Raw genomic sequence first — 12,382 nt, 5'->3', positions numbered from 1 at the left:
CCTGCAGGCGTGCATGCAGGCAGAATACTATATACATAATAAATACATAAAAATAAATAAGTAAATAGATAAATAAATGGTTTATTCTGAAAGAGCAACTACAAACTCCGATATAACCCAGGAATCAGGCAGAATTCAGCTCTATAAGCCCCAAACAGTAACTAATGCATATGCTATTTTTCTTGTCCCCAATCTCCTATACAACATTGGCAAATTAGAAAGTGGACAAGAGGGTGATGTAATCTGGGTATTGATGGGGTCTTCTAGTTCAATGGTCCTTAAGCCTGTAGGATTCAGCGGTTGCCATAGGAACTGCTTTGTGCCTCACTTTCTATCCTGAGGTTAATACGTGTGCAGTGATTATAACAGTAATGGTACAACGCCATCGCCATGATAAAGAGACGTAAGTTGTTGTCAGGATGCGACATGAGTTCTCTATGAAAAGAACATCAGTGGACAGAGGAGGTGACCAGATGTCCGTGGATGTTGGCCTCTACGTGCGCACACTGTTGCTGGCCTGTCGTGGGGTTGACTCAAATGCCTTAAGCAGTGATGCCTTTCTGAGATGGGAAACGATGGGCAAAGCTTTCTTCTTCTCCAGTTTGCACACTGGCTCCTTTCCTTGAAAGTGCAGAGGATGCAAAAGCATCCCTGGCGTTCCCACGAGTTAACTTCTGTTACCAGGTTGTGCCCTTCCCCCTAAGCTGGGTAAGCTGGTCATTGGGTAAGATAGTCTTTATCAGTGTAATAACAGGACAGCCACACATCTCTAAACCAGGGCTGATTGTCCCCTGTAGTGGTCAATCATAGTAAACAGGCTGACAAGGCCACCAAGCCAGTCAGTGTGGCACTATCCAAAGAGCAGATGTCTGCGGCCTTCCATCCAGTCCTTTTCCTTCCTGACACTGGCCTTGCTGTACAGCTCATCCTGACACTGACCCTGTGACTCGTAAGTGAACGAAAGGTCAGCGTGTACCACAAGCCTCTGCTGACCCGTGTCACGGATGACCTGGGCACCATATTTGTGTCGCTATTTTGTAAGTTTTTTTTTGTTTTGTTTTGTTTTTTAACCTTGAAGTAGGCCCTGTCTTAGTTTGGGGTTTCTATTGCTTCAAAAATACCTTGACCAAAAAGCAAGTTGGGGAGGAAAGGGTTATTTGACTTACACTTCTACATTGTAGTCCATCAAGGAAGGGAGGGAGTCAGGGTAGGAACTCAATCAGAGCAGGAACCTGGAGGCAGGAGCAGATGCAGAGGCCATGGAGGCGTACTGCTCACTGGTTTACTCACCATGGTTTGCTCAGCCTGCTTTATTATAGACCCAAGACTACTAGCCCAGGGATGGCCCCACCCAGAATGGGCTAGGGATTCCCTCTTCTATCAGTGATAAAGAAAATGCCCTACAGTCAGATCTTATGGAGGCATTTTCTCAATCGAGATTCCCTCCTTTCAGATGAATCCAGCTTATGTCAAGCTGGAATAGAACTAGCCAAGACAGCCCTCTAAGGTAAAAAAAAAAAAAAAGAAAGAAAACAATAAATGTTTCAAACGACAGAAGGCTTTACTTACACTCTGTGCTGACCAAGTACCTGACATACTAAAATTTTACAAAATGAAAATCAAGTCTCTCGCCACGCGGTGGTGGTACACACCTTTAATCCCAGCACTCGGGAGGCAGAGGCAGGCGGATCTCTGTGAGTTCAAGACCAGCGTGGTCTACAAGAGCTAGTTCCAGGACAGGCTCCAAAACCACAGAGAAACCCTGTCTCGAAAAACCAAAAAAAAAAAAAAAAAATCAAGTCTCCCATTTAGCTGAATGTATCCAGAAGCTGGGATCTGGGTCCCCAAGAGTCAAGACTAACCACAGGGACATGGATTTGGAAGGCCCACACCTGGAGTTAGACGACCATTTCATCCGTGTCTTCTTGGAAAACCAAAAAGCAGTGTGACCTAGGCTTGAAATTTTTTCGGTGATTTAAAACCTGGTGCTACATCCTCGGCTTTGAGCTCGTATAGCACTGAACAGTGGACCACATTCCTCAGGGGCTTCCGAAGTGCTGCGGACGTGATCGGTGTCCCGGTGCTCCAGCCTGAGGACACCCTTCTGCATTTCTCTCGGTTTATTAGAACTCTGTGCACCCTCTGGATTTTCTACCGCATTGCTTTGCCTTGGGGACTAGGAAGGTTAGAAGTCTATTTGATACTGAAGGACATCAAAGTGGTTGTTTCATTCCAGCTTCCTGACAAAAATTCCAGCCCCTTTTTCTTGCTCTTGACATCTCTCTGAATTTATTCTCTTCTTTATATGCTTTTGTTATAATCCCGTCATAGGAAGGGTATACATAGCAAGTGGAGGCACCCAGAATAGTGCCATACTCCTGGAAGATGTTCCAGAATACCCAAGGGTGAACCCCACTCCTCTGCCACAAGGGGGTGCCAGAGTTCTCCATCTTCTTGGACAGGGATCCCACTTTTTTTTTTGTTTTGTTTTGTTTTTTTTTGTTGTTTTTGTTTTTCGAGACAGGGTTTCTCTGTGGCTTTGGAGCCTGTCCTGGAACTAGCTCTTGTAGACCAGGCTGGTCTCAAACTCACAGAGATCCGCCTGCCTCTGCCTCCCGAGTGCTGGGATTAAAGGCGTGCACCACCATCGCCCGGCTTGGGATCCCACTTCTTGATGCTGATCCAGAAAGGGCATGGAATAGTGTTTTGTAGATAGCTGTATTGCTGAATCGCACGACTGAGTGAGCCCTGGGGATACCAGGGTTCCTCCTGTGGAAACTCTACCGGGAAACCCTGTCATAATTCTTCCAAGATGGCACTCACTGGGGCCTGCTTTGCTGAGAAGCTGGAGAGGAGTATATCCCACTGGGAAGAGACAACTGTTCGCATCCAGTGTTTTAGCTGGGCACAAAACATTCATTTAAAATAGCTGAGAATCAAACGAAACAGTGTTCGACTCAGCAGTGTGTTTACTAGAAGTGCAAATGAGGAGACAGCCTGCTGTGAGCCCAGGAGGTTACGCCTGGGAAGCTGGTGACGCGAATATTAGCTTGCTCCTTAGAGCGGGCTTTGAGGTTTCCTATCCTCAGGACATCTCTCAGTGTCTCAGGCCATTTTCTGTTGCCTGCAGGATGTAGGACTCTCGGGTACTCCTCCAGGACCCCATCTGCCTGCGTGCCGTCATGCTTCCTCCCATGATGACAAGGGACTAAATCTCTGAAACTCTAAGCAAGCCACCCCAATTACATGTTTTTCCTTAGAAGAGCTGCCATGGTGATGGTGTCTCTTCACAGCAGTAGAAACCCCCTTTTCAGACCTCTAACTTTTCCCGTTCATGCAACCCCCACAACTGTTATGCTAATTTTATTTTACGGTGGAGAAACCAACAGATTCAGAGCCTCTCAGGCTGCAGATCTTGGTCTGGAGTAAACAGTATCTTTATCTTCTTTAATCTTTTTTAAAATGTGTTTTGTCTTATTATAGTGTATGGGTATAGTTGCACACACTTGTGTCTGGTGCTCTCAGAGGCCAGAAGAGGGCACTGCATCCCCTGGGATTGGTCATAAGCCCTTATGTGGGTGTTGGAATTGAACTCTGATCAATGGAAGAGCTTCTACCACTGAGAAACTACTCCAGACCCTAGTTCCACTAATCTTTAACTAAAGTTTAGCATTTCCTTCAATTATGAACCTAAGTAAAAACTAAGATAAAATCAGCCAAACCTGTAACCTTGTTCCCAATAGAAATCACAAGCATTTCCCTATGATATCGTGTGCCGTGGATATCTCAAAGCATTGTTTATATCACTGGCACATTGACATTATGATAACCATTAAATACGTGCCAGACCTTAGTTATCTCATGTATCAATGGACAAACATGCTACTACGTAACAATTTTTAAATAGTCTGGTGTGATCAATTGTTTTTTTAACCCAATATACTTTATGGTATGCATTGAAATACACAGACCTCCCCAGACTACAAATAGAGAAAAGAGCTAGGAGCATTTGCTGAAAGAGAACGATGCCCTAGGATTGGTTGCTCATCACTCACGGACTCCAAAGGAGTGTAGCTGCCAAAGTACCGAGAGGACTCCTTATTCCTAAGGGGTCCACTAGGCTGGAAAATCTAAATGGCATTACAGAAGCATGCTGCTTGAAGCATCTATATGCTCTTGACAGATGGATGCACGCAGAATCTTCTGACTTGAACTAAACAGAAACCTAACGTTAGCCCAATGCCTAGCGATGCTCACAGTGCTATTACTGGACATAAATAATTGATAAGTTGAGTTTGCTGTGGGTATGCACTTTTCCCTAATTGATTACAATTTTTTTTTTTTGAGTTTTGACGATACTTGTAAAAATAATAGCCAATGACTGCGGACATCCTTTCTCTAATGTATTTTCAATTAAGATGATTAAAGGTAGTCACATGCTCCATAAAGATGCTTCAGTCAACAGCTATATAACATAATGGTCCCGTAAGATTATTTCAGAGATGGGAAATTCGTGCCTTGTTCTGCCTGTTTGTGGTGGTTTGGATACCAACGTGACCGGGATAGACCAGACTGTATGTGTGAACGATACTTGATAAATGACCATGGTACACGTTTGTGCGTTGAACATAGTATTTTTTAACTTTTAATTATCTGTGAATGCGTATTTGTGCTTGGGAATGTAGTGCCCAAGCTCTCTGTTCCCTGGAGCTAGAGTTACAGGCCCTTGTGACTGCCCAGTAAGCTGCACAGTTGGGGTGCTGGGAACCAAAGGGGTGCTCTGGAGGAGTAACAAGTACTCTTAGTCACTGAGCCATCTCTGCAGCTCTACCACACCACAATTGTTAGTGTGTGTGTGATATGTGTATTTGCTCATGTATATACAAGTGCATATGTGTGCTCATGCAAACAGAAGCCAGATGAAGGCCCCAGCTGTTGTTCCTCAGACCACCCACCTTGATTTTTTATTTTAAAGACAGGGCCCTTCCTGTCTCCACCTCCCCAACACTTGGATTAAAATGCATGCCTCCACGTCCAGCATTTTTACTTGGGTTCTGGTATTGAACTCGGGTTCTCCTTCTTCCAAGGCAAACAGTTCACCATCGTAGCCAACTCTGTAGCCTTCATATTTTAAAATGTGTTTTCTCGTGTTTGTCTTCTGCTTTTAGAAGACACTCACCGCCAAGTAGGCTGCTGTGTTTTGTTGCTCAGGCACCAATTTCTTCCCAGCTCTGGTGGCATCGTCTGCTCTCGGGCTTGATCTAATCTTGTAAGGTTTTGTTCATTGCCCCAGGTGCAGTGGGCTATGTCATACATACATACACATGGGTCTATGCAATGGAGGTCTGGTGAACTCCAATGTTTGTGGTGACAGAATGGCTAACAGCTCATCTCTCGGGACATCAGACTGGGCTCTTTGTCCCCTTCCAATGAAGATCCAGAATTCTTGATAGGAAACCCCAAGTGTGGGAACTGTAAGAAATGTTGGAAAAATGCCTTAATAATGTTTGAATCACAGCTTAAAAACGTGTTCTCTCTTCCAAAGTGTTGTAGCAGGGCTGCCAAGCCAGGGAGACTAACGCTGGTCTCGTTTGTTCTCTGTCTTTTAAACAGGTTTTCAGGCATTAAACAGGCTGGACTTTTGATTGTCGCTTCTGCGGACCTGGACCCGTTTTCCTGGGAAAAGTTTGTTGCCATAAACCTTTGGTGCTCTCCCATTGCTGTTTGTGAACTTTCTCGGGCTGGCGATTACTTGTGCTTTGCAGAAGTCATCTGCTCAGCAGCCATGCATCATTTATAACAATCTCTGGCAAAACCTCAGAAAAAGATACGCTCTTGTGTCATCAGTGAGCCCAGAGAAAACACTCGCCCGGTGGCAGTGACTCTGGCAGGGGGGCAGCCTCGTGGAGCTTGCTTCTTGGAGGGAGTATGGCACAGTTAGGAAGGAAGCAAGAGTCACAAACCAAACACGGTCCCTGGTGAAACCAGAGAGGGGCTCCTGCAGGATCGAGGGAAGCAGCTGGACTCGGGCTTCTCCGCGGGACAGTGGATCTCTTCCCTCCGTCGTGGGGAGAGGAAATGGCCCATGAAGTGGACCTGGAGTCCTTCAAGGAGTTGGAACGGGAGGTCATTCTCGGGGTCCTATACCGAGATCGGGCTGTTCAAAGCAGAGAGGAGGAAAGAGTCCGGTAAGTTGCACTCCGACCTGGGGCCGTCCTATGGGGCTTGGCTTTTTCTGTTTGGAGCCATGGCTTGTTGGCTTGCTTGTGACTGCTAGCTCAGGGCTGAACTTCTAACCCAGAAGGGTCCCAGTGAAGGTGTGGAGATGGGGATTATTTTCTAAATGGACCTAAATTAACTTCACAATTCTTTGGAAAGGGTGCCTTTGTGATATTTGTTCTTTGTGCGCTTGCCCACTTTATGAGGGTACCTAGTGGGGCACCGACAGGCTTCTGGCAGACCCTCCCCCAGAGCGAACTTCCAGTTCAGAGTGCCCCCCCCCACACGCCCGTTTTCTGTGGTAGCTGGAGGTACAAAGGAGGAGGCTCAGAAACAGAACCGGAGGAATCCGTTTCTGTTTTTTCTCTTTGTTCACGTTTGCCTGCAGCTGGCTTGGAAGAAGGAAGGGTGAACCTGCTCAGCCTGTTCCCTGACCGCTTTATCAACAGGAGCTTCTTTTTCTGGCATGGCTGTTTGGTCTGAGGTTGCATTTACTGGCGGCTCTGGGTAGCAGAACGGCACACTGTTAGCTGGAAGGTTCCCTCTGTAAATACAAGGCTTGTTTTTCAGTTCATGGCACACCTGAAATCTCAGTACCTGGGAGGTAGAAACAGGAGTATTAGGGGTGCAAGGTCAGGGTTCAGGAGAAGCCTCAGCAGCTAAGGGCACTTTTTCATCTTGCCTAAGACCTTGGGTTCAATTCCTAGCATCGGCGTGGTCACCCACAACCATCCCTTAACTCCAGTTCCAGGGGGACCCAGTGCCCTCTCTGGCCTTTGTGGGAACCAGGCTCTCATGTGGTGCACATATATGCATAGACAAAACATACACATAAAATTGAAAGAAAGCTAAATATTTTTTAATTTAAAAAAAGTTCAAGATCACCTTTTAGCTCTCAGGCCTGTTTGAAAGTAAGCAGATGAATGGTTGAGCCATGCTGAGCATGTAAGAACTCCAGAGTCGATTCTGGTACCAACGAGGGGACCAAGCCAGGGTTCTTAATAGAACTTTTTCAGAGTCACTGGAGACATGGCTCAGCAGTTAAGAGCACTGGTTGCTCTTCCAGAGGACAGGGTTTCCTTCCCAGTACCCGTATGGTACAATCATTTGTAACTCCAGTCCCAGGGGAACCCGATGCCCTCTGCTGGCCACCACAGGCACTGCATGCACAAGATGCTCTGACATACGTGCAGGCAAAAACAACCCACGTAGGCAAAAAACAAAGCCATACACATAAAGCAAAATTTTTGAAGAGCGAGGGAATTTGTTTAGTTAAACAAAGATACAAAGTTCTTTTTCCTTGTTCCTCTATTTATTTTATTTATTCATTCATTTGTTTATCTGTCTGAGACGAGCTCTCTCCCAATCGCCTTGGCTGTCCTGGAATTCCCTGTCCCAGGCTGACTTTGAACTCACAGAGATCTGTCTGCCTTGGTGTCCTCCTCTGTTCCAAATGCTGGGATTAGAGGGGTGTGTTACCCTGTCTGGTTCCTCCTTCGTTTCAAAGCCCCTTAAATATACTTGCAAACTCTAATTCATTGAAATAATAATAGGCTGAGGAGGTGATTTAAATCTCTTTGGTAATTAGAGAGACAGTACTGGAGTAACAGAGTTTGTGGGTGCTGGTGAGAAGGCTCTATTCGGGAAGGACAGTAGTGTGAATGAACCGCCTCTGACTTAGGCACGCGGTGTTGTGTCATGTGATCCTCTCCGCCACCCTGGGAGACCAGGCTTTGCTTCACAGAAAACCCTGGGCCTAGGCTTTAGCTGCTGAGGAGAGAGACCAGCTCAGGCAGCCTTTTGTGGTGGTCTGTGGGAGCTCCTGCCTCTAGTCGGCTGTCTACCACCGTGTCTGGCTTAGTTTTCTTTATGTTGCTATGATAAATTACCCTGACAAAAAGCAGTTTAGGGGAGAAAAAGGTTTATCTTTTCTTATGATTCCAGGTTACCACCCATTATTGTGGGAAGGTCCAGGTAGGAACTTCAAACAGTCACGTGCACAGCCAAGAGCGGTGGAGAGAAACCAATGCGCATGTGCTTGCCTGATAGCCCAGCTCCATCTTGCCATTCTCATAGTTTGCCCCTGCCTAGGGAATGGTGCTGCCCACAGAGGGCTGGCTTTTTCCACATCAGTTAACTTAAGACAATGCCCCACAGATATGTCCACAGGTCAACCCAATGTAGACAATCTTTGTGGAGGCTCTTCCCAGGTGATTCAAGGTGGCGCCATGTAGGCAGGTAAAGCAAACCATTATACCACCCAATCATTATTCAACTCATTGGATCACAGGAAATTGAAAACGCACCTGCAGCATCTTCGGTGGAAAGGGGCGAAGAGCTCGAGCCAGGAATACAGGGCCAAGTGCTGCGCACGCTGCCAGCGGGCTCTGGGCCTGCTGCTGAACCGTGGGGCCGTCTGCCAGGGCTGCAGCCACCGGGTGTGCTCCGAGTGCCGCGTGTTCCTGCGGAGGACTCATGCGTGGAAGTGCACAGTGTGCTTTGAGGACAGGTAAGCATCATAGTTAGGGTGTGTGTGTGTGTGTGTGTGTGTGTGTACAAGCACTCCAAAGAGTGTTCTGTTCCTTCTCTGACCCAGGACTGGTCCAAAACCATTCTGGCTTCAAACTCATTGTCTGTGGCCACCACACTTCAGTCACCAATAGATGGTTCCCGAGAGCCATCATCACACCAATTCAGATCCATAGCTGCTCCCAGGTGCCTCAGCTAGGGCTGATTTTCTCTGTTTAAGAGAGAGAAATCTTAATTAAAAAATGATTTTATTGCTGCATGGTGGTATCTATCCATCCTAGCACTGAGGAAGCAGAAGCATCTCTTCTCTGGCTCTGTCTCTCTCTCTTTCTTTCTTTTTTGAGCTAGAGTCTCACTACGTATCCTGGAAGGTCTGTAAATTGATTCATAACCAGGCTGGCCTCGAATTTCCAGATCTCTACTCCTGAGTCTGGGATTAAAGAAAGCTGTGTGCCATTCTGCCCAGCCATATAACATTTTTATTGATGAATGTTTGGTGACTGATGATGGACTGACCCAGGACTTGAGGTGATACTGTGTTTCTTGACTAGTGCCTTAGTCTTTTTCTTCGTAAGGATAGGGTCTCAGGAAGCCCAGGCTGACTTCAAGTTCAGTATATGTAGCTGAGGCTGATCTTGAACTCCCGATCCTCCAGCTACTACCCAAGTAGGAGGGAATGAGAACTGGGTTGTGAGCAAGGTCTGGAGCTGTGTTCTAGGAGAGTGTTTTGAAGGAGGGAAGTGGGCTTGGACACACAATTAGCTGGTGACTGTTAGTTGTATACAGATTCTGCATCCATTTTAACCATTTGATGCTGTGGGTTTTAATTTTTTTAAATTTATGTATATTTTACATTCATGTATGTCTGTGAACCACATACATACCTGGTGACCAGAAGACAGTGTTGCATCCCCTGAAACAGGAGTTACAGATGGTTGTTAGCCACCATGTGGATGCTGGGAATTGAACCCAGGTCTTCAGAAAAAGCAGTCAGTGCTCTTAACCAGTGAGCCATCTCTCATGAGACTTCTTTTGTTTGGTTTTGCTTTGTTTTGAGACAGGGTCTGTCTGTGCAGCCCTGGCTGGGTTGGAAGTCACTATGTAGACCAAGATAGCCTGGGACACACTATGTAGTGATGCAGAATGCACCAAATGGGAAAAATGTGAGTAAATAGTTCCAAGCTAACTTCTAATAGAGTATTTTAACGTTTATTATTATTATTATTAAAAGGGAACTCACGGATCACAGCGAGGAAATAGGAATAGGGTCCAACATCCAGGAGTGGCTTATGGGAAGATGAGACCAAGAGGGATGGGACCACAGCTTTTTGGTACCCAAAGTCATGTCCCAACCTCTCAAAGGCCATTGGCTGAAGGAGGTTCTCTATTACCTCCCCCTTTTGTCTAAATAAAAGAGTTTCAAACACAATACAAAACTATTTACAATAAGAATAGATATCAAGTATAAAAATTAGAATTGTAACCATCATAACCAATATTAAGCAAGGAACATATGCTAAATGGCCCAATAACCATTTTATCCTAAGAAGTCCAAGTCTTGTATTTGAAATGGCTTGGCTAGATTATAAGAGGAAGGTAACTACATCTATCTAATCTTTAACACTATCAAAGGCCTGAGAAGGGGAGATAATATTACTTGAGTAATATTAATTGAGTAATATTATCTAGTAGGCAGTAGATCTTGAAATTTTTTTGTGAGACATATTTTTTACAGTGACTGGGAATGACTGGACCATGTTTGACATGGGGGCCTGCAAGAGGCCCCCAAGGAGTTTTCTGTTGGTATTGGGTCGCATTGTCTGTCTTTTGTTGACCTATATTTGTTTGTTGAATGTTAGCCTTTGCCACACCTCCTACATATTTTAGAAGGCTGAGACTGCCTATTTTTCTCATTTTCAAAGAAGACATTATTTTTAGGAATTTCTTGTCTACAATTCCTTCTCAGATGTCCTCTTAAAGCACAATTAAAGCATTTGGCATTTTGATGTCTCCTTATACCTTTGGAAATTGCTTCTCCTACCCAAGCCTCAGTATTATAGTCAAATGTCTCAATATTCATTGTATGCAGAATCCATTTATCCACTGGTGCTGATCTAATCTTTAAAGGCCCAAGTATCTTTTTGCATTTTAAAGAGTCATATATTTGATAAATACTCATCTAGCATCTGGGTCTGTTGCTCCTACTTGTACAGCCTTTGTTAATCTTTGTAAAAAGTCACTAAAGGGTTCTCTCTGGCTCTGTTTAACACTGATATATCATTCAATCCTCTTTCCTGATTCCTGAATCCTGTTCCAAGCATTTAAAGCTGCTGTGCTGCTTAGGAACAAGCTGTGTTCATCATAGAGAGCTTGGTCATGTGGATCAGCATAAGTGCCTCACCAAGAATTTGTCTCTGGTTCTAATATGTACTGGCCGTGTTGAGTCCTGTTCTTGTACCTTCCCTCCGTGTTCATCAGGTACAATAATCTCCTCAATTGTTTTAAATATTTTTACCACTCTTTTGTGGAGTCTGACTCTGCTGTATAGTGTTCCATTCTAATGTCCTCATTGATGATTTCAAGGTATGAAGCCTGTCCAGTAAAGAAAATGTCTCATCCTTGGACATAATTTTAATGGTGTATATATTGCCTTTCTGGAGAGCTACCTTATCCATTAATCTATCATAACTTTTTAACTGATTTTGATTGCTAAATTTGACAGCATGAATTTTCTTAGATAATGTGTCAGCACCCTTTGACATTGATTGGATTTTATCTGTCAAATTAATGTTATTCTTTTTAACAGGATTTTTAAACAGCTGTTTATTATTTGTCTGTAAAGACTGTATTATTTTTAAAAATGCCTCATTCTTGGCTCTGTTATTAAACCAATTTTAATGATATAATATGGAAAACAAAACTATTTCCTGAAATCAAATAAATGAATGTATAAGAAAAATCACATAAGCCTTGTAGAATACCCTTGGTAGCATAAGCAAAATGGTTATTAAATTTTTGAATGATAATATTGTCAGTCATTTTATAACTTTTAAATTCATCACTTACCTGCTATAGAAGATTTTAGTGGATAGGTGTAATAATCTTTATTGGCCAGCCGGTGTCATGACTGCAGCTGTGTGGTGGAGAGACCCGAGCAGTGGCGAACAGTCCTGGTTTGGTTTTGCTCATGTTACCTACTTAGATACTGACAAATATGCTTTGTTTAACAAATTAAGAGCAGTTATTAAGGACAATTAAAGTGATTCTGTACAGGGAGCGAATTTCATGGTGGCTTTTTGTCAGTTGCGAGCAGCTGCAAAATGGCGGACTGCGGGGAAATTCAGAGTCCTGGGCCTCTAGAGGCGGGTGGAACGAGAGAGGTTGCAGCAGTGTGCTGGGTCTGGGTGCCATGGGTCGGCAGAGTCAGAGTCCTAAGCAGCGGCAGGAGAGTCGCGGGCAGGTGAGAAATGTGCCCTGGCTGGTGAACGGGGAACACCGCCGGGGGTGGGGTATCCCCATAAGCGTGGACTCGGCCCCACATTGTGTGCCAGATGCTGCAGAACGCGTCAAGGGGGGGGGGGGGGATGCGAGTCAGATAATCCCAAGCTTACTCCAAATAGAGATTTTAAGGTTT

At 44.8% G+C, this 12,382-nt stretch overlaps 1 protein-coding gene across 1 annotated transcript in view; it reads left to right on the top strand.

Moving 5' to 3' along the window:
• Positions 1-6,049: 6,049 nt before the first annotated feature.
• Positions 6,050-12,382, top strand: part of Sytl3 (synaptotagmin like 3) — a 55,074-nt gene continuing 48,741 nt past the window's right edge. The window contains exons 1-2 of the mRNA XM_057761990.1: positions 6,050-6,188; positions 8,510-8,728. Coding sequence (XP_057617973.1) covers positions 6,079-6,188; positions 8,510-8,728 — 329 coding nt within the window. The 5' untranslated portion in view covers positions 6,050-6,078. The remainder of the gene's footprint in view (positions 6,189-8,509; positions 8,729-12,382) is intronic.

This window comes from Chionomys nivalis, chromosome 2, assembly GCF_950005125.1.
Source record: "Chionomys nivalis chromosome 2, mChiNiv1.1, whole genome shotgun sequence".
NCBI lineage: Eukaryota > Metazoa > Chordata > Mammalia > Rodentia > Cricetidae > Chionomys > Chionomys nivalis.
This window is presented reverse-complemented; position numbering and strand designations above follow the sequence as displayed.